Source organism: Neomonachus schauinslandi, chromosome 16 (assembly GCF_002201575.2).
Source record: "Neomonachus schauinslandi chromosome 16, ASM220157v2, whole genome shotgun sequence".
Lineage (NCBI taxonomy): Eukaryota > Metazoa > Chordata > Mammalia > Carnivora > Phocidae > Neomonachus > Neomonachus schauinslandi.
The window spans coordinates 46,073,502-46,094,917 of NC_058418.1; the positions used below are offsets into that span (position 1 = coordinate 46,073,502).

At 38.9% G+C, this 21,416-nt stretch overlaps 1 protein-coding gene across 1 annotated transcript in view; it reads left to right on the forward strand.

Annotated features, from left to right (window-relative positions):
- HYDIN (HYDIN axonemal central pair apparatus protein) overlaps positions 1 to 21,416 on the forward strand; it is a 144,836-nt gene that overhangs the window by 80,916 nt on the left and 42,504 nt on the right. The window contains exons 10-12 of the mRNA XM_021703090.1: positions 7,537 to 7,655; positions 12,457 to 12,680; positions 15,931 to 15,998. Coding sequence (XP_021558765.1) covers positions 7,537 to 7,655; positions 12,457 to 12,680; positions 15,931 to 15,998 — 411 coding nt within the window. The remainder of the gene's footprint in view (positions 1 to 7,536; positions 7,656 to 12,456; positions 12,681 to 15,930; positions 15,999 to 21,416) is intronic.

The following is a 21,416-nucleotide window of genomic DNA, read 5'->3' on the forward strand; positions in this document are numbered from 1 at the left end:
CTTTCCAGAGAAGGTATCCTTTCCAAGGTCCTGGATTCATTCAAGGATCTAAGTTCAGTTCCTTATTCCCAGAGAGGAGCAAAGCCAAATGTCCACTTTTTGAGTTAAAACTGAAGCCACTAGGGGCGCCTGGGTGGTTCAGATGGTTAAGCGTCAGCTCAGGTCGTGATCCCAGGGTCCTGGGATTGAACCCCGCATCGGGCTCCCTGCTTGGTGGGGAGTCTGCTTCTGCTTCTGCCTCTCCCTCTACTCTTCCCCCTGATTGTGCTCTCTTGCTCTCTCTGTCAAATAAATAAATAAAATCTTTAAAAAAAAAAGAACACTGAAGCCAGTAGACCATAGGACCTGTATGATGAACTTTACAAATCTCCAAATTCCCATGTCATTTCTGTCACCTGGTATTTTCCTTTCTTCCTTTTGAGCTTGGGTAAGTATTAAAAATACATATTTGTCATATTTTTAATAAGCTTTTTTTTATTTGAAATGGAGGAATGGACTGAGTCTGCTCACTCTGCCATGTTTCAGAAGTTAACATAGTTAACAGTGTTCATGTTTCTTGAGATAACATCCCTAGAGAATCTGCATAGACTAACTCTGCTGATCATTAACAATGGAGATTCTTGGGTTTCATCTATGTTTTATTGCATCAAAATCTCTGGAGGTTGTGCTAGAGAATATCTGTTTTAAATGAAGGCTAAAAAGTGTGTAGCAACGTTACAGGATACAAGATCCATATAGAGAGAATCAATTGTGTTTCTATACATTGAATAATGGGAAATTGACATTAAAAAAAACACTGGGGAGGGTGTCTACTATGGTGAGCGCTGTGAATTCTGTAAGACTGATGAATCACAGACCTGTACCCCTGAAACAAATAATACATTATATGTTAATTTAAAAATTATAAATAAATTAATTAATTAAAACAATAGGGGCGCCTGGGTGGCTCAGTCATTGGGCGTCTGCCTTCGGCTCAGGTCATGATCCTGGGGTCCTGGGATGGAGCCTCGCCTCAGGCTCCCTGATCTACGGAAAGCCTGCTTCTCCCTCTCCCACTCCCTCTGCTTGTGTTCCCTCTCTTGCTGTGTCTCTCTCTGTCAAATAAATAAAATCTTTAAAAAATAAAAAATAAAAAAATTTAAAAAATCATTTACAATAGTATTAAGAAATCCTAAATACTTAGAGATAAATTTGACAAGAGATGTGTAAGACCTGCACACTGAAAACCACAAAACATTGCTGAGAGAAATTAAAGACCTAAATAAATGGAGAACTATACCTTGTTAAAAAGTGGGTAAGTTCAATATCATTAAGATGTTATTTCTTCCTCACATTTATCTATAGATTCATTGCAATCCAAACAAATTCTAACTGCTGTGTGTGTGTGTGTGTGTGTAGGAATTGACAGGCTGATTCTAAAATTCAGATGGAAATGCAAAGAGTCTAGAATAGCCAAAACAACTTTGGAAAAGAACAAAACTGGAAGGCTACTACTACCTGATTTCAAGACAGTTTTTAAGCTACAGTAATGAAGATAATCTTGGATAATCTCCCCACCTCAGAAATCTTAACTTAATCACATATTTTGCCATGTAAGGTAATATTTACTCTTTTGCCATATAGGGTAATATTTACAGGAATTAGGACACCAATCATCTTTGGGCACCATTATTCAGTCTACCACAGATCCTATGCAGTTGCCCAGTTGTTTGGACTCCATACAGTCTAGTCCATCTTCCCGTATTGACATTCAGCACCTGTTCTGTCATAAATTAAATTCACGTATATGTGTACATTTATTCTGAGTCCTGTATTGTTTCCTTAGTCATTTTGCACCTTTTGCCCCAATACCACATTATCTTAATTACAGTAGCTTTATAATAGATCTTAATATATCAGAGGGCAAATCATTCTCATTTATTCTTTTTAAAGAATGTCTTGCTTATTATTGGCCCTTTGATTTTACATTTAAATTTTATAATCAACCTGTCAAATTCCACCAGATTCTGCCTGCCAGCATTTTGTTTTAACAGAACATTGAAATTATAGATACAGATCAGTTGGAGGAAAATTGACAATTTTATGACATTGAGTCTTCCTTTTCAAGAACATATCCTAGTTCTCCATTATTTAGATCTTCGTTAATATCTTTCAATAAAGTTTTATGATTTTCCCCTTGAAGATCTTAAGTATATATTGATTTATTTCTAGGTACTTTATGTTTTTGTTGCTATTACAAATAGTGTCTTAAAAATTAATTTTTTCTGATTGTTGTGGTATGTAGAAATGCAGTTGACTTTTGCATATTGATTTGGTAACCATCATTGTAATATAACTCTTATTAATTTTAAAAAATTATTTATAGATTCTTTAGGATTTTCCAAGTAGACAGTCCCAAAATATGTGAATAATGGCAGTTTGTTCTTCCTCTTTATACTTTTCCCCCTCTTCTTTCTTGTCTTACTACAAAGGAATGGAGCTCAAGTATAATATTGGACATCTAAGATAGCGGGCAGATTTTTGAAAGCCCTTAGTTATATTTCCTGGAATTTAATGCAATGTGATCTCTTGCATTCAAGGACTTCAGGGCTGTTAAAGGGGGTTCTATAGTACATCTCTCTGCTGCTTGTGTGAAACCAAGACACTGTAATCAGAGATGGGAAACTTCCCTATTTCAAAAAACATTTTAATATTTTGCTCTTCTTTTTTTTTTTTTAAGATTATTTATTTATTTATTTGACAGAGGGAGAGAGACAGCGAGAGAGGGATCACAAGCAGGGGGAGTGGGAGAGGGAGAAGCAGGCTTCCCGCTGAGCAGGGAGCCCAATGTGGGGCTTGATCCCAGGACTCTGGGATCATGACCTGAGCCGAAGGCAGACGCTTAACCGACTGAGCCACCAAGGCGCCCCTAATATTTTGCTCTTCTAACAAGGAATCTGTCATTAGAGCTTACTTCAGTAAGCTCTTTTGCCAAGACAAGAAAAATCCCTGCTTCATAAATCTTGCAGAAAAGTAGCATTTGTAATGCAACCTTAAAATCTAGACTAACTCTCACAAAAGCAAGGCTGGTTATCTCTTGTATTCCCATTCTATCCTGGCTAGCTACAAATAAGACAGTCTCCTTTGAAGTAATTAATAATTCCCAAAGAAACATTGGCTCACTGCTTTATTACAACACATCTCCTTTTTATTATTATTATTATATTAAGGAAGGCAGTCAGGGTAACAGATGGGGAAAGCTTTAAGCGTGACAGTTATAAATAGTCTTGCTGTTTATTCCACAATATATTTGCAATTCTCTTTCTTTGCCATTCTGGAAGTTGGATCCCTGTCAAAATACTTTCCTCCTGACCAAGGAATACAAATCATTGCCAATAGAACTCTAAAATAATGGAGTAAGTTGATGATGTTCTCTGAAAATTTTACTTATATATTAGAGGATTGTCAACACAAACACCTGATCTTCAGAGGGACCTCTTTTCCAGGGATCATATGGATTGGGGGAACCCTTTGAATGAATCAGCTGTCCCAAATATTGCTAAGATTGCTCTTGTTTCTTATAATCACAGTAATACTTGCCTAATGACCACTGTGTTGCCAAGCACTAGAGGGGGACACAGAGACAGTTACTCCTGACTTTAAAAAGACAGGCATAGGGGCGCCTGGGTGGCTCAGTTGGTTAAGCGACTGCCTTCGGCCCAGGTCATGATCCTGGAGTCCCGGGATCGAGTCCCACAACCCGCTCCCTGCTCAGCGGGGGGTCTGCTTCTCCCTCTGACCCTCTTCCCTCTTGTGCTCTCTGTCTCTCATTCTCTCTCTCTCAAATAAATAAATAAAATCTTTAAAAAAATAAAAATAAAAAATAAAAAGACAGGCATAGAGAGAAAGCATTAAAAATACAGAAGTTGGGGGGCGCCTGTGTGGCTCCATCGTTAAGCGTCTGCCTTCGGCTCAGGTCATGATCCCAGGGTCCTGGGATCGAGCCCCACATCGGGCTCCCTGCTCAGCGGGAAGCTGCTTCTCCCTCTCCCACTCCCCCTGCTTGTGTTCCCTCTCTCGCTGTGTCTCTCTCTGACAAATAAATAAAATCTTTAAAAAAAAATACAGAAGTTGGGGCGCCTGGGGGGCTTAGTCGTTAAGCGTCTGCCTTCGGCTCAGGTCATGATCCCAGGGTCCTGGGATCGAGCCCCACATCGGGCTCCCTGCTCGGCAGGAAGCCTGCTTCTCCCTCTCCCACTCCCCCTGCTTGTGTTCCCTCTCTCGCTGTGTCTCTCTGTGTCAAATAAATAAAATCTTTAAAAAGAAAAAAAAATACAGAAGTTAAACAGCAACAAAAGACTGGAACATAAAGTGCCACAAGGCATTATAATGATAATAATATAAGTTCAAAATATGATTTGGTTGTTCAAAGTACATTTGCTGTTATACTAAATTATACATCCGGGATCCCTGCGTGGCTCAGTCAGTTAAGCGTCTGCCTGCGGCTCAGATCAGGATCCCAGGGTCCTGGGATCGAGCCCCACCTCAGGCTCCTTGCCTGGCAGGGAGCCTGCTTCTCCCTTTCACTCTGCCTGTCACTCCCCCTGCTTGTGCTCTCTCTCTCTCCCTCTCTAACAAATAAATAAATAAAATCTTTAAAAAATAAAGATTACATCCAACAGAACATCAAAGTTTTTTTTAATGTTCAAATGTTACACACAGAGCAAATGTATTATTTTTGCTTAAAGAACTTTAAATGGTGTAAATTTAAGGATAACCTATCAAATTATCAAAGATTTTCAAAAATGACAATATCCCCACTGTCAGGGAGGGTGTGGAGAAATAGAAACCTTTAAATACTGTTGGTGTTTGTGTGCAAATTCCTACAGCCATTCTGGAGGGCAATATGGCTATAGCTCTCAAATTGTCTAATGTGCATCTCTTGGTTCTAGCAATTCTATTTCCATTAATGGTCCAGCTAGACAATTTGGATTCTCTCCACCCCACCCCCCCCTTCTCCTCTAAAAGCAACTAGAGGAGCAAGGCAAAATTTTTTCAAAGCCTTTTTGAGAACTACAGAACAGTGAAGAATTATATTATAGAGCCAAGATCCAAGAGAAGAAGGAAACCAAGACAATCAAACTGTGGGGGCCACTTTATCCTTAGCAGTACCACCTTTTTGGTAGATTCTACAGAGAAAATGAAAAGTTAAGTAGAGTTAGGGAAGAAACATAGAAGTTCATGGGATGCCCAAGGAGAAAGGGCTCTAGTAACCTTCTAAACTTTAGGATGAGACCTAGTGAAGTAAGGACTGGAAATGCACCGATCCTCACAATGACTGAAGCTCAGCTTTGGCTTCTTTTTCAGTTATCAATTTGATTACAACAATTCCTCTTCACTGGGGTTCCAGGAGATAATATCGAATGTTCTAAGGCATCATTTATGTATGAGGAATTAACGTCTCCTTTATATCTAGGATAGTACTAGCTATATACCCTTCTTGGGAAAATTGAGAAGATAGTCACTCAAATGACTTGGTACAGGGCTTAATTCTCTCCCAGAATCTTAGCTGAGAGTGGTAAGATTAGGGAATCCTAATGCCCTCTAGTCATCAGCCAGAAGCTAGAGGAAGATGATGTCTTCTCAGGGCTTCAAATGACCACTCCACGTTTTATATACACTGACCAGCACTCAGTCAAAAATGACCATGCACATGAGAAGATAACACAGTCTGATAGAACACCACAATAAACAATAGAAACTCCATAGAGAGCCAGAAAATAGAATTATTTGACAGATTTTTTTAAATGTTAAAAAGATTTTCTGTGTTCTTTATTTTTTTAATTTTATTATGTTATGTTAATCACCATACAGAACACCATTAGTTTCTGATGGAGTGTTCCTTGATTCAGTGTTCTTTAAAAAAAAGATTGAGCAGAGGCCTGGGAACTCTAAAAAATCTAATGGGAAGTCTGGAACTGAAAAGTTATAATGACAAATTAAGAACTTAGTAGAACTGAATAGCCTCTTGTACGGCCAGAGATAAATCTTATAAACTGGAAATTAAACAGATCTAAAGAAAATACCCATACTGAAGCATACAGAGATAAAATATAGGAAAGAGCATCAGAGCCGAACAGGATGTAGCAAAAGTTTATCTATCCGGATAGAAAGAAGTGAGAAAATGGAGCAAGGCAATATTTGCAAACACAATGAACATTTTCCAAAAACTGATGCGTGGCATTCATCTACGTATTCAAGAACTGCTACAAAGCCCAGGAACAATACATGCAAACCACACCTGGGAACATCATAGTAAAACTGCTGAAAACCAAAACCAAAAAGAAAATCTTAATGCAGTCAGAGAAAAAGACATATTACCTCAACTGAGCAATAAGACAATAAGTTGACTTCTCAATAGAAACACTGGAAGACAAGAAACAATAGAATATCTTCAAGGTGCTTGAAGAAAATGTAGGAAAATTGTTCATAAATGCATTCAAGGATATTAATTACATTGTAATTTGTTGAATGAAAAGTTGGAAGCCTTTCTCCCTCTGCCCCTCCTCCCTGCTTGCTCGCTCTCAAATAAATAAATAAAATCTTAAAAAAAAAAAAAAATTTGGAAGCCACTTAAATATCCAACAAGAGGGACTGGTTAAAAATACTTACCCCATCTTCAGGTGATGGTATGTAAAAATGTTGCAGGTATATTGTTAAGTGAAAAAAAAAAAAAGCAGGCTACAAAATAATATATAGCATATGCTCTCATTTATATTAAACTTAATATAGTATTTACTATTTAAATATGATTTTATGTAGTATTTTAGTATTTAAATATGATAAAGTATGGAAGGATAGGCACCGAAATACTAATAGTGATCTTTGGGTAATAGAATTATGTGAGAATTTTCCACTTTTTTAATAATATTTTTATAATGACCATGTATTATCAAATGAAGATATCCCATTTTTAAAAAGAAAATGAAACCAATCGATACTTGAAAGGTTGTGTTCTCTGTTCACCCTGGGTCCACTGTGGATGTGCAATCGTGGATATTATTTAGTGGATCCCATTACCTCTACTGAAAGAAAGTCTGCAAAGTAAGGGTCAGGTAAGACTCCTAGACTCAGATCCCTTAATATGCTGATCTTCCTAAATATAGGGAAAATCAGTGAGAACAATGTCCTTTGGAGTCCTATGGTGACTCTCATTTTATAAGAAGCATCAATCAGTGGTCACTCTTCTCTAATTTAGAGAAATTACTTTTTTTTAAAATAAGAAACTTAAGAATACCATTAAGACTGGGTTAAATTTTTTAAATTTTTTTTCTGCTAAGATATCAGCCCAAATTAGAATATAAGCTGCTCCCTAAAGTTAAGAAACTACCAGTGTTCCTGTTTCCTAAAAATAAGCTAAATCCTCAGCATTGGTTAAACTGCAGTTCCCTGGGTCCAGTGCAGTACTGTTGATTGCTTACATTGGCAACACGTTGTGCTTAATTTGGGGGTAATGAAGCATCCTTCAGGGTAATAAAATATGAATTGTTTTTATAGGCCGAGAGATCCGTCTGCCCCTCCGAATCAAAGGGGAAGGAATGGGACCAAAGATTCACTTCAACTTTGAAATGCTGGACATTGGAAAAGTTTTCGTTGGATCCGTACATTGTTATGAGGTAAGCACTAGAACTGTTCATTGAGACTCAAATGGTACTTAGCTTTTTAGGTTTATTTTATTTTGTGTATGTGTATATTGATAGAAAATGTATACAATCACATCCATTTGCCATTACTCACACTCAGACTCTGGAATGATCTGGCTCTTCCTTGCTTCCTAGCCTTGTTGAAGGTTTCCCCTCTAAGTTTCCTCAAGGCAACAAAGACATACTTTAATTGGTTTTATCCTCATCATCTTATGGATTGCAAAGGGGAAAATCATAATCTTCTCCCTACCCATTTAATGCTTGCTCTCTGACAACATAAATCCTACAGACCAGAAGACAGAGAAACTTTCACATTTTCCAGAATGCCCTAATGAGGACAGCTGTTTTCACACTTCAGTTTTCTCTGAATGCACTAGTGTCCAATCCATGATTAAAAACCAGTCATTATAGTTTCTGGAACTTTCTATTTGAAACTTCCCTGCTTTGTCTTTCCAATTAGATAGAAAATGATCCTTTTACAAGATGTAATCATGGGTTCCTCAGGATCAAATTTACTTCAGTGTCACCTCACCACTAACTTTGTATCTAGGGTACTTTTTTTTTTTACATTATATCAAATTATAACCATCGAAACTTTATTTTACAAATATTGGTAAACTTTAAACGTTTGTATTTCTCTAATTGGAGTAATAAAAGCAGTTATTTAATGAGTGACAAATAGGTGTCAGGTTCCATGCTTCCTTGTGTCGTGCATGTTTATCCACGTGTGACAAAAGTGGGAAAGGCAAGTTTTATTGTACCTGCTCTGCAAATGAACAAGAAGAGGCAGAGTGGTTAATACCATCAACAACATCATCCTTCATGTATGTTGAGCACAATACCAGTACTTTTACATTCATTAGTTTGGGCCTCACTAACCCCTAGGGAGTAGGTGCAATGACTATTCCCATTTTATAGCCAAGGAAGCTGGCGCTTAGAGAAGTTTTACTAGTTAAGGTAATGCTAGGTACTGTAACAAATACAAAGATCTATACTCTCTCAGACATGACAAGTCTATTTCGTTGCTCACATAAAGCCTCAAGCAAGGTTACCTCTCAGCCGACAGCTCTCTGCAGAGCATCGGGCCCCTGGCTCCTTCCAGCTCATAGCTCTGCCCCCCCCACCGTGTGGCCTGCAGGATTGCAGCCTCACAGTGTCACGCAGCTGGAAGGGGAAAGAGCAGGGAGAGATGCACTCGGAAGACCTTTTTTTAGGAGCTGGCCCTATAGGCGTCAGCTGTGCATCACTGCAAGAGTAAGTAGCTGGGAAATGCAGTCTAGTTGGGAGCACAGGAGAAAGAGCAAGTGGGTTCAGTGAACAGCAAACCTGACTCTGCCACGTTGGTTAAGTAACTTGGCAAGGTCGTTCAGCTAGTAAATGTGAGCGAGCACTGGGTTACTGGGGCCCTGTATCCTGGGAAGAAAAGGCTTTTTGCTGCCCTTTCAATCCCGGGGCTCTCACCATGAGCAACTCCAGCCTATAGCCAGCTCAGCTCTCAGCCTAACCTTGGCATGGGAGGCAGATGCCTGGTTGCTGCTGAGAGCTTCCTACCGTGCGGTTTATCCCCACATTCTCTAAAGTAACTGTGGCCTAAATGGGACGGTGTGAAAGGTAAATAGAGATGTTAATGTCATAATGAGATGGAATATACATAAGAGCATGATTTAAATGAAGAGTCACATGTCTGTCATGAACTGAAATATGGCACAGTTACTATGTTGCATTGTCTTTTGCATTTTGAAAAAAGAGTCACTTTGGGAGGAAGAAAATGTGCAATGCTTCTTACGAAGTTCACATTCTGTCCGTAATTTATCCAGGGTGAATTTCCCTCCTATCTCACAGACTGTCTTGTGGATGCCACATCAGAAAAGGACCTTTAGTTCTGATGCGAAATGGATAAGTTTTCCCTGAGTGTAATAATAATTTCTTATCAATTTAACCAAAGTGTATTTGAGGCCACCACTTCCCACCCTCCTAGATTTGACCATTAAGTAAACCACAGCCAGCTAAGTAAGTGTTAGATGAGGTGCTGCATCAGAATGGACAGTTTTGAGCGCTGTGCATTGGCAGAGAAGGACATGGTAAGGTGCTTCTTACAGGAATATTTTGCACTCTCTGCGTATTTAGTGCTGATGCCTCATTGCATCTCTCTTTCAATTTATTATGTTACCTCCTTGAGACGAATTTGAATAACCAGCTGTTGCCCTTAGTCATTGCTGAACTTAGCAAACATGTAAAAAGTAAACCACAGCTCCAAGAGTGTACACTATTCCCCAGTGTAATTAGAAGGAAAACAAGGTGAAGCTCTCGTATAAACTTCTTCTCCCCAAGGAATTGGACTGCAAGGGTAAGGTAATCAAAAGATCTCAGAATTTCGTCCCAAATGACTTGCTGGATTCTGCATACACATGAACGTGCTTCTTTCCCAGGGGGAGAGGAATGACATGCATGTTCTCGAACATGGAAGACCTGGTGCCTTGTACAAAATCTGGGTAAAATATTGCTGTTAACCAAAACATAAAAAGGCAGTCCTGCATCTCCCTAGAGAGAAAAACAATTCCCTTTGAATGGAATTCCCTTTGAATTACCACTAACACCTTTGAGTTGCCTTTAAGTTACCACTGACGTGTGTCAATCACTTCTTCAGCACAGGCCCATTTCAAACCCATTCTGTGTGGCACTGAGAAAATAGCCAGCAATCGCTGTTGTCTATGGCCCTCTTTGTGAGGCACTCTATTCTAAGAGTTACATAAACTAATTTCATCTTCACAGCAATCTGAGAAGTTAGTGGTACTTACACTTTATAGACGGAGAAACTGGGGCACAGAGAAACAAAGCAGGTTTCCCAAGGTCACACAGCTCGGAAGTCACTGGTAAAACTGGGAATTGAGCCCAGGCAATTTGGCTTCTGGGTCCCTGGCCATCATCATTTCCTACATGGTCTGTTTAAAAGGAATGAAGGGTGAAGCATGAATTCTGTGACCAGGAAACTTAAAACTGAGTGAGGGGGATGGAAAATGAATGTAAAAAGATGAATAAAATATCAAGCAGCAATTAGTTAGGTATCTCTCTTGGAGCATCATCCATCTTCTCTTGGAAAAAGTGGTGGTTTTCCTCTGCAAAGGCCCCTGACTCTATTCTACACATGCTCTTGATTCCTTCTTTGCTTCTCGGGAGGCAACTTGAGCTGGTGGACACCCCACATCCACCCAGACCCCATTCCCTTGGTTACCTAGCCCTCTTCTCTTACTACAACAAACATGTGGGCCAGGTACTGAGTATGCATTATTGCATTTAATACAAATATACTGGGTCTCCTCTGCCATACTTCCCACAGCTTTGCCGCCCCCACTGTCGTTCCTCACCTCTTATCCTCTCAAAACAGGAATCTCAAATAATCAACCACTATTTTCTCCGTACCCACTCACTCCCTAAACATTTGGACTCTGGATTCTGCAGTCACACTCTATTGGAGTCCTTTCTTCTTCAAGGGTAGGGATGGCTTTTAATTAAAAATAAAAAATCTGGGGGTTCCTGGGTGGCTCAGTTGTTAAGTGTCTGCCTTTGGCTCAGGTCATGATCTCGGGGTCCTGGGATCGAGCCCCACATCGGGCTCCCTGCTCGGCGGGAGGCCCGCTTCTCCCTCTCCCACTCCCCCTGCTTGTGTTCCTTCTCTCACTGTGTCTCTCTCTGTCGAATAAATGAATAAAATCTTTAAAAAAAAAATCTGTAGCATTTTCTTAGAGTTTATTCCCCGTCAGCTCTGTCCACATTCAACCCCTTCTGGAAATTCTCTTCCCTCGGCTTCTTTAGGTTCCTGACATTGGCCCCATACCTTTCTGTACATTTCTTCCTGATCTCCTGTGCTCTTTCTCTTCGGTGCTTTGAGTGCAGGTCAAAGGCAGTATGTAAATAGAAGAACGTGCTGTCCACCTGTTCAGGTGTAAGCATTGGCAAGGAATAGAGACTGTCTTAGAAGCCCAGGAACAGAGCTGCTTGGTTAAAGCACAGGCTCATCCGACAGGCACCACGGGAGGTGGGAGCAGGAGCGATGGATTGAGCCAGGTGTGGACAACTCTGAATGCCAGGCATGAGCTTTTTACATACACATACCTACTGTGCAAGCAAATATGGGCCTATGGTGTATAGGAATAAAACTTTGCTATAGTAAAACAGTTGCTTACACAAGCATCCCCAAGCAGTAGAGTTGTATCCATGCAATAGAGTTTGAGGTGACAGTATCCCAATAGAATGAAATCGAATAGCACAACAAAGAGAATCCTTGTCATCTGGAATCCACAGTGATGTCTCATTCACATTCTCCAGGCTACACGATAAACATAGGCTTAGGTAGTTCTTGCTCCTCTATTCTGACTTCTTATTTTTCAGTATGTCACTTGTTCTCAACCTTCTCATGCATATAAGATAAATACCTACTTTCCCTCAGTTACCCTACAGAGTATCAGGAAAAGGCATTTTAAGGCTCCTTTTCAGTAGATGTAATTACAATCAGTATTTATAACATGACTATAGTACATGTGACAACTCTGTTCCAAAGAGGATACTAAAAACACAAAATTACTTCTGCATTGGGTTTCTTATGTTCAAACCCTCAAGGCAGAAGACTGTTCATTTCTCCCCTGGAGTTTTTCTCTGGCTTTAATTCCTGCAGCTCTCTATGTGTTGGTATTAAACAGTACAGCCACGTGCTTATGTGAAAATAAATCAGATGTTCATGCTCTGTCTTTGCACTCTTGGCTTTTTATTGATATAGGCAATACTGTCCAACAAAGGCAGCATTGATGCCCTCTTCAACGTGATCCCTCCAACTTCGGCTTTGGGGGCCTGCTTTGTTTTCAGCCCCAGGGAAGGCATCATCGAACCAAATGGAGTCCAGGCGGTCCAGATCTCTTTCAGTTCTGCCATTTTGGGGCACTTCGAAGAAGTGTTCCTGGTCAATGTCAATGGGTCCCCTGAGCCTGTGAAATTGACCATTAGGTAAGATATTATCTATAACTAATGTGGAAGCTAACTGAAGCTTTTATCTACTGCTTTCTTAAACTTCAAAACCAGATCGTGTCTTGGATGTCCATAACTGTCTTTGTTAGTAGGAATACATCAAAATAATAGAGTGTTTTAAATTTCCACCAGCATTTACCTACTGAGCACATGTAACTTACTATTATAATGTGGACACAGATGCTTTTTGGGAATCTAGTTTTTCTACAAGCTATAGCTTTATAAAATAGGGACTTAAAACATTAAACTAGTTCCTAGTTATACTCTCTGTTTTAGGATATTTAGGGAAAATAAATCATTACAGTAACACCTAGATAAGATCATCTTCTGGACTTGGCTTTAACTCTTATCCCAGTTTCTCTAAACTTTCATCTTTCATTTTTGTTTTAAGTAAAATTTTTAAATGCTCATACCTATAATACCTCCAGGTATCATAAAAGAGTCTACTTAGAGCGTCAGTCATCCTAGGCTAGACATTTGCAGCTTTTGTGCTAAAAGTCCTTTGATGGCTTCTCCAGCTGTTTGTGATAATTGAAAGTCATTAATAGCAGAGTTTGTCCTCAGGTTTTAAAAAGAAGTTTTCTATGACCAACCCATTGGGCAGATCTACAACTTTGGTTCCTGGTGCTTAGCGAGATCATGTCTTCAGAACACATCGCAGATCCTCTTTGGATTTTCACAGCACCAGGTTGTTAATTACCATGGCAGTCTCTCTTATTATGGTTACTGCTAGCAGGACCTCCTTTCATCTACAGCTAAGGTCTCCCTCGGGGTCTGGAGATAACATAGACACTGTGGCCTGAAGAATCCTAGGAACATTTTTGGTCTCATGATAGTTATGGAGTGAATTGTGTCCTCCCAAATTCATACATTGAAATTCTAATACCCAGTTAAGAATGGGACTGCACTTAGAGATGGGATGTTTAAAGAAGTAATGAGGTCATATGGGTGGGCCTTAATACAATGTGACTGGTGTCCTTATAAGAACAAGCATGCAGATAGGAAAACACCCTATAAAGACATAAAGAGAAGATAGCCATCTACAACCTAGGAGGGAGTCCCTCAGAAGAAACCAACCCTGCTGACACATTGATTTTGGACTTCCAGCCCATAGAGCTGTGAGGAAATAAATTTCTGTTATTTAAGCCACTCAGTCTGTGGTGCTCAGTTATGACAGCCCTAGCAAACGAACACAACCTCTAACAAATAAGGAGAGTGAATGAATGTGTCTTAGGGCTTCTGTGGCATGGCTGAGACAGACTGCCATAATCCTATACTTCTTTTTAAGTCTTAGGACTTATCTGAAACATTCAGAAGGCATTTATATTTTCTTCCACAATACATCTGTGGTTGTGATAATAGAAAAAATCAGTGTTGCTTTCTAAATATTTGAGTAACACTGACTCTTCAAGAAGATGCACCATGCTCATCCTGGCCCACGGTTGACATCTGTCAGTGATAAACAGAACATGAGGAAGACAGGAGTACTTTTTCACATTATGTGAGCTCTAGTTCACCTCCCACCTCAATAACAATTCACATCTCGTGACAAACAATGGAGGTGGTTCTCTGGAGAAGCAGGAAGAGCAAACCTGCAAATGCAACCTCCATCTCCCTTTCAGAGATTGTCTGATCCTTGAGGGTTCTCGGTAAACTCCAGCAGATCAGCTCTTCAAAGCCCCAGCTGAATAAGGTTTTCCGGCTTCCTGACTTCAAGAGGTATCGCTCAGAATCATGAGTATCCTCCACAACATCCAGCTTCATTGATGGGCCTCCATCCAGAATGGGGAAGACAAAACCTTAAAGCTCTGCTCTTATATATAATTAAGATAAAAATAATAATCACCCTATCTAAGGGTAAGAATGTATAGGGTATTAAAAGACCATAAGTTTACTTTTCATGTAGGAAAAAGGAAAATACTGGCCAAGACAGGCTAATTGTCCTTCAGGTTGAATAAGAAAGCCCATCCTAATTTCATGTGGCCACTCCCTAATTAAGTGCAGCCTAATAATTAATACTGCATTTATTGACACACATACATACACATTGCTACTCTATTAGGAATAAATGTGTATTTTGGATATTCACTTAAACTTTTCCTGAGCACCTCCTACATGCAAGGTTGTATATCAGGTACAGTGACTGGCGAATTTGAGTTTGTTGGACATTCCTGTTGCGTGATTCCTACTGTCTTAACCTTTGACTCTGTGAATTATTTTTCCAAATTCAGGATGTGATTGCCCATTCTCTCAAATATTCCCCAAACTAACTAAAAAATATGGTAAAAGAAATGATAAGGGAATTAATAGGCTACACTAAGAAAATATCCATTTAACATAAAGGAAGGCAATAATGGAGAAAAAGAGGAATGAAAAGGCATTAAGACATATAAAAAACAAGGAGTAAAGTGTAAGACATGAATCTTACTTTATCAGTAATTACATTAAATGTAAATATATTTAACATGTAAAGGCAGAGATTGGCAGGATGGATTTTTTTAAAAACCCACAAAACACAATACGACTATATGCTCTTTTAGATCCAAAAATATGAATAAGTTGAAACTAAAAGGGATGGGAAAGGATACACTAGGCAAACAGTAACCAAAAGAAAGCTGTACTAATATCAGACAAAATAGACTTAAAATAAAATGTGTTACTTGAGACAAAGAGGGACATTTTGCAATGACAAGAGTTAAGCCATTAAGGAAATATAACAATTATAAACATATATGCACCGAACATTAGAGCCCCCAGATATGTGAAGGACAAACTGACAGAACCAAAAGGAGAAATGGGAATAGATTAGTGGCTGCTTAGGGCAGGGAGTGAGGGATAGAGCATGATAAAGCTATGATAGGTATTTATCCACATTAATATTCTGTGCCGTTGGTTTGGTGATTTGTCTGCTCTGCTTCATTCATTGGTAGGAATTTGGTGATAAGTTAACTACAGCATCATTTGCTAAAATCCAGTGGTTCAAGTCTTGAAAAAGAACTCTAAGAACCTCTGTGATAGACCATCATCTTGTAGTTTCTTTAAGTGCTAGGTTCTATACTTGACTTAATGCCACTTTCAAGTCCATCGCCTTAACCACTCGGCCACGACTGCCTACTGACTTAATGCCAGTTGATGGTTTTTAGGACTTATTGTCTCCCTAGTTCCTGATTGTTACTCTGAATTCACTGGATTCTTTATCCACTCCCCCAATTTGTATTCCTATTTCCAGAGGCTGTGTCATTGGACCTACCTTCCATTTTAATGTTCCTGCTCTGCACTTTGGTGATGTTTCCTTTGGTGAGTATTTTTCCATTTGAAGTTAGAAATTGAATGGAATTACTTTTCTCTCAACATGGAAGGAGGAAGGTTTACAAAGAACCTCTCTTACCATTTTTTTATGGGTAATAGCTAAAAGGGTCTAGAAATGTTCTCTCTTTCCTCTGCAGCAGTGCATTTTGGTGTCATTTCCTAGTTTATATGTGGAAGTTATAACCCTGTCCTGGGCACTAAGAGCTGTAAGCCTGTGGTCATCCCAGCTTTTCCAGCAGTAGAAAAATGGAAAGCCTTAGGCTTCACACTCCTATCTGAATGTTCTGAAAGCCCTGACTGTCTGTCTATCTATCTATCTATCTATCTAATCAGATTTAATTTTTTATTCTAGAGAGAGAGCACAAGTGGGGGAGGGCAGAGGGAGAGGGAGAGAATCTCAAGCAGACTCCACACTGAGCAGGGAGCCCAGTGTCAGGCTCCATCTCACAACCCTGAGATCATGACCTGAGCCGAAAGCAAGAGTCAGATGCTCAGCTGACTGCACCACTCAGGCGCCCACCTGAACACTCTATTTATATGCAGATTCTGATTCGCCAGTCTGGCTACACAGCATCCTGTTCACAGAGATGCTCTCAAGTTTCAAGTGACTTCAGTGGTGGTTTGACTCAGGTGGTCTATCACTCCAAATGGAAGACATCTATATTTTGGTGTTGTCTTCTTGCTCAGTTACTTCCCTGAGTCGTTTCCTCCTGTCTCAGCATTTCTAATAATAAAAATGACGGCATTAGCAGTAAAAGTTTCCATTTATTGGTTCGTTCTTATATTCCAATCACTGCTAAGTGAATTACATGCAGTACTACATTTAAACCTTTTAGCAATCCTTTGAGTAGATGCTATTTAGGATTCCCATTTTGGAGCTGGAAGAACTGAGCATTCGAACAGTTAAATAACTTCCCATGGTCACACAGCAGTAGTAGAATGAGTATTTCAAATGAGATCTGTCTAAGTCATGTACTGTGAACAGGGGTAATGTTGCCCCAAAGGGGCAAAAATTGTTTGGGGTTGAAAAAAAAAAAAAAGCATAGATCTAATCAATGTTTGTGGTCCTCCAAAATTCAGCCCTACCCAACAGAATCTTATTCCTTAGTATTTAATTTTTCTCATTAGGGAGAAATTAATCTAATTTAAATCACATTTAATTAATTGATTTCATTGAAAATTAATTCATCATCACAGTGGTTCTTTGAGGAGGTGATAATTTAATTTAGAAATTTCAAAATAATTTAGATAATAATTTGAGAAACCCTACTCTGAATCCATAGTGCACAATCCTTTCCATTTTTCTTTGTTTCCTCCATTTTGACTTTCGGTTCTTTTGCCTCAAGTAGGCCCATCTACTTGGGGAAAAGTTTTCTTTACAAAAATATCTCTTCTTTACAAAAAGCTGATTCATAGTGCCTTTATCAGTTGCTTTAACATTTAACATTTCCTAACATATAGGAAAATTTATATAAATGGAGTTGAATGTCTCTTTATTACCATAGAATATGAAAATGGCTGGAGAAATTTGTATAAATTTGTAGGGCAAGTTTAAGTGATAGAGTTTTTGAAGGAAAGTAAAAGTGACCTACAACTTGAAAATTATCTGATGGCCAACTAAGACAGACATACTCTCCAGGGTTACTGTGACTGATCCACAATAAGAGGTGAATTACTTACCCAAAGATCTATGCAGTTACCCTCCAAACGGCTCAACTGAGTCCACAGAGAGGTCTGGGTGACTGATGCATCCTTCCACAGGCATTTAAATATGAACTCCAACACAGAATATTTGGAAAATGTGCCCTATATCATATTGCCCTGGAGGGAGAAAGCAGAATCTAAATAAGCACCTCAATCACTCCAAGAAATCTCATACCGATTCATTGTCTAGAATCTGCCCTATTGTTCACTGCTGAAAGGTTAATGTCAGTACTATACCAATGATAAGCCAATTTGTGAGCCCCAAGAATATCTGAATCCAAATATTAAAAAGCATCAAAGCCCCTATTAGAACATTTCAACAAAATATGGCAAACAGGAAGTATATATATATATGCCCAGGATGCCATTGATTTATTAAAAATGCTATATTTGATATTGGCAAACTCTGGGTAACACAGTGGGTAAAACCATTTATGCATGCTCCAAAACTAGGTAGGTTTTTTCCCATTAATGTCTTCCACTGGGTCTGTTCTTATCTCTAAGTATACAGGAAAGGTCATTATTTGGTAATTAATTCATTGTTTCCTAGAGCTATAAAAATAATAATCAACAGCTATTTCTCATGGTTGGTCCAGCTAGAAGTTTTAGTAACTAGCTTAGGTGAAAATTAGAAATAGCTTATTTTTCTTTTGTTGTATAACATCTTATTGAGCCATTTGGTGATAAGGCAGTTAGACAAGAGGCGGGAAGACACTGCAGACCCATGACCCAAGATTCCCCAGGTCTGAGATATGAAATTTATCTCTCCTAAGTCCAACTTCAAAATTCAAGTTGCATTTCTTTTAGTTTGGATATGGATTCTTTAATCTTCTCTGTAGTGTGGCAGGAAATGTTAACAAAAACATACCTTTTTGCTTGCCAACAGGAAATCTAGGGCTATTTCATTTTCAAAACCAATTGGGTCAGTTAATTTGAGCTACTTGCTGTTCTTCTGGATTCTGCACTGTAAAAATCCAAAGTCAGAGACAATTTTTTGATACAATTTCAAAATTATTTTATGATAATCCTTTTAAGTCCCAAAGTTGGAACTAGAGTTCTCTCATGACTCTTATCCAAAGTGTCATTATTTATTTCTCCAGGAAGATTGGCCTCCTGTCACAAAGAAACATCATCCATGGAAGAGTTTTTTATTGGAAACTTCCTAATTACTATCTCACATGTGCAATTAGGGCTTTGATGAGTCAGACAAAAGTAAACATGTTATTGGCTCAGGGATGAAAGACCAGTAAGGGTGCATATAGTTCCAGATGCAAGAAAAATTAACTGTTACAGGAATAAGCCAGGGATTGGAGGAATTTTCTGGAATTTATTTTCAGGAATTTATTTTGGGATGACTGGCATATTGTATGGAGTTAAACAAGGTTTGCAGAGACTTGTAGTGTTGGGGAGTACATTGAGCTAACTGAAGTTGGTAATATTGTCCCCATATTGGCAGTAAGGCGAATTCTTGAAGAGGTGTGTGTTATAGGTTAGTGTTAGAGGGCCTTATTTGCTTAGAGATGAAGATTCTAGATTTGGCATCAGGGCCTGTTGGGATTGGTGGTGTTAGATTATTATAAATCACTAAAGTAGATGAGAGGTAATAGTATTGTACTATTGGTTAATATCTGAAATGTTTAAAGTATGGTTATAAATATTTTGATGGTAAGATTAGATGTTGGATGACATATATAATAATTAATTAGATTGACTGGAGCTACAGTAGCATGAGAGAGTCAGATTATAGAATTTGGGTGGTGATTGTCCCTGAAAAAACACTGAAGCTTTGATAAATCCTCAGATTCATCAAAGAGTACAATGGACCAAGTAACGACTGATACACCAGGTGATAGAGCCAAAGGGGCAGGGTCAGTATCTGCACACTCACTATTTTTCAGGAGCTACAAGAATATGTTGAATGAGAATAAGGAATTTAGAAGGCTGCAGGTATTCAGTGGACCTGACCATTGGATAATTTGGTCAGAGAAATTAGGATTTGAGGGCAAAGCTGCTGGGATAAATATAGGGATAAAAAAAAAAAAAAAGGCAGCATGGTAGTTGTCTTCCATGGCCCAGGTATGAGCTGGTCATAGATCACTCAAGAAGAAATATTTAAATTGACTTTAGGAGGGTGTTAAGTGGGGTGTAAATTAATTGTACTGTCCCTTAAAATCGTAATTGTAATGATTATAGAAAGATCTTACAAAGGTTAGCGGAAAATAAATCATAGAAAGCATGAGGAAAGCCTAAACCCAATAGTGTTAGGATTTGATACAAGCAGAAGCTTAGAAGTAACACTTTTATTAGTAATGACCATGCAGTCTTTAATCAAATAATATTCCCTTCTTTAGGCTTCTTAACAGGCAATATGGGGTTTACAGGTAGTTGTGAAAGGAATTGTTCTAGCTAGGAGCTTACAACTGGCTTTATTCTTGGAAAAACTTCTAGCTTCAGGGAAATAGTCTGAGCAGTGGTTTGGAAGGACCCGTGTGAATCCTTATACGAACCACTTCCAGAGTACACCTTACATTCTAAGAGTGCTTATTCCATAAATGGTCAGGTAAAATAAGGGTGAGTGATCTATAGTTTCAGGAGTCCTTGCTGGGAGAGTTCAGAAAAGTTGGATGCAGCAATACATGATTGTGAAACTGACTTTCGAGCAGTTCCTCTGGGATTTCCAAGAAAATCCTTCAGGCACACTTAATCAGGCAATTCTTTTTCCGTAATAGATCTCTTCCAAGTAGATTGGCAGGTGGTGTCACAAAGGAGATATAAATGTGTTTCCTCCAGCAGCCCTAATGTGTAGACAAAGGTTCAGTCATGGGGATCTTGAGAAATAGATCAAGTCAAAATACCCCCTGCAGTGATGTAGTAACTACTCCTGAGATCAATTGTGTTTTATTGCAGTAGGGCTCAAGGTAGAAAGAGTAATGTTTGCCTCTAGTAGAAATATGCATATTTGTTCTCCTCTTGTTCTGAAAGTGGTAGGAGATACAGTGGGCACCTCGGGAATCCAAAATCAGAGTTCAGTTTATTGCTTGCCAGGCAAGGAGGATCTGTATCTCTTAGAAAAGGACTAGGAGTCTCCCCGAACTGAACATAGGAAGGCTAGATATAACATGACAAAATAGGTTTGCCTAAGGGAGATAAAAGCCAGTGTCATGGTCTCTGGCTGTCTCCAAAGGAGATTGTAAAGTCTCTCTCAGGAGAGGCTATTATTCGATTTTGTGTCATCGACCCTGAGTGTGTGAGCCTCAGACAGGTCCAGGATGAGTTATATAATGTCTTGGCAGGCTCTAAGTCACCCAGCAGGGAAAACCACACAGGCTTCTCCTTTCACACATTGGCAAATAAAAAGAGCAAAGAGGATTCAATTTCTTAAAAAAATCTGTACTCTATGCAAAAAATTAAATGCAAAATATACTGTTGGAGGACTATTCACCAAGCAGATACTAGAGGCTGCTTCTTGAGAGGATCCTGGATGGACATCAAGGGATGGTTTTATGTCTATTGTTGCTACATAGTAAGTGTATAAAAGTATTCATTGAAGGAAGGAAAGGAAGGAAGGAAGAAAGAAAGAAAGAGAGAGAGAAAGAAAGAAGGAGAGAGAGAGAAAAAGAAAGAAAGAAAGAAAGAAAGAAAGAAAGAAAGAAAGAAAGAAAGAAAGAAAGAAAGAAAGAAAGAAAGAAAGAAAGAAAGAAA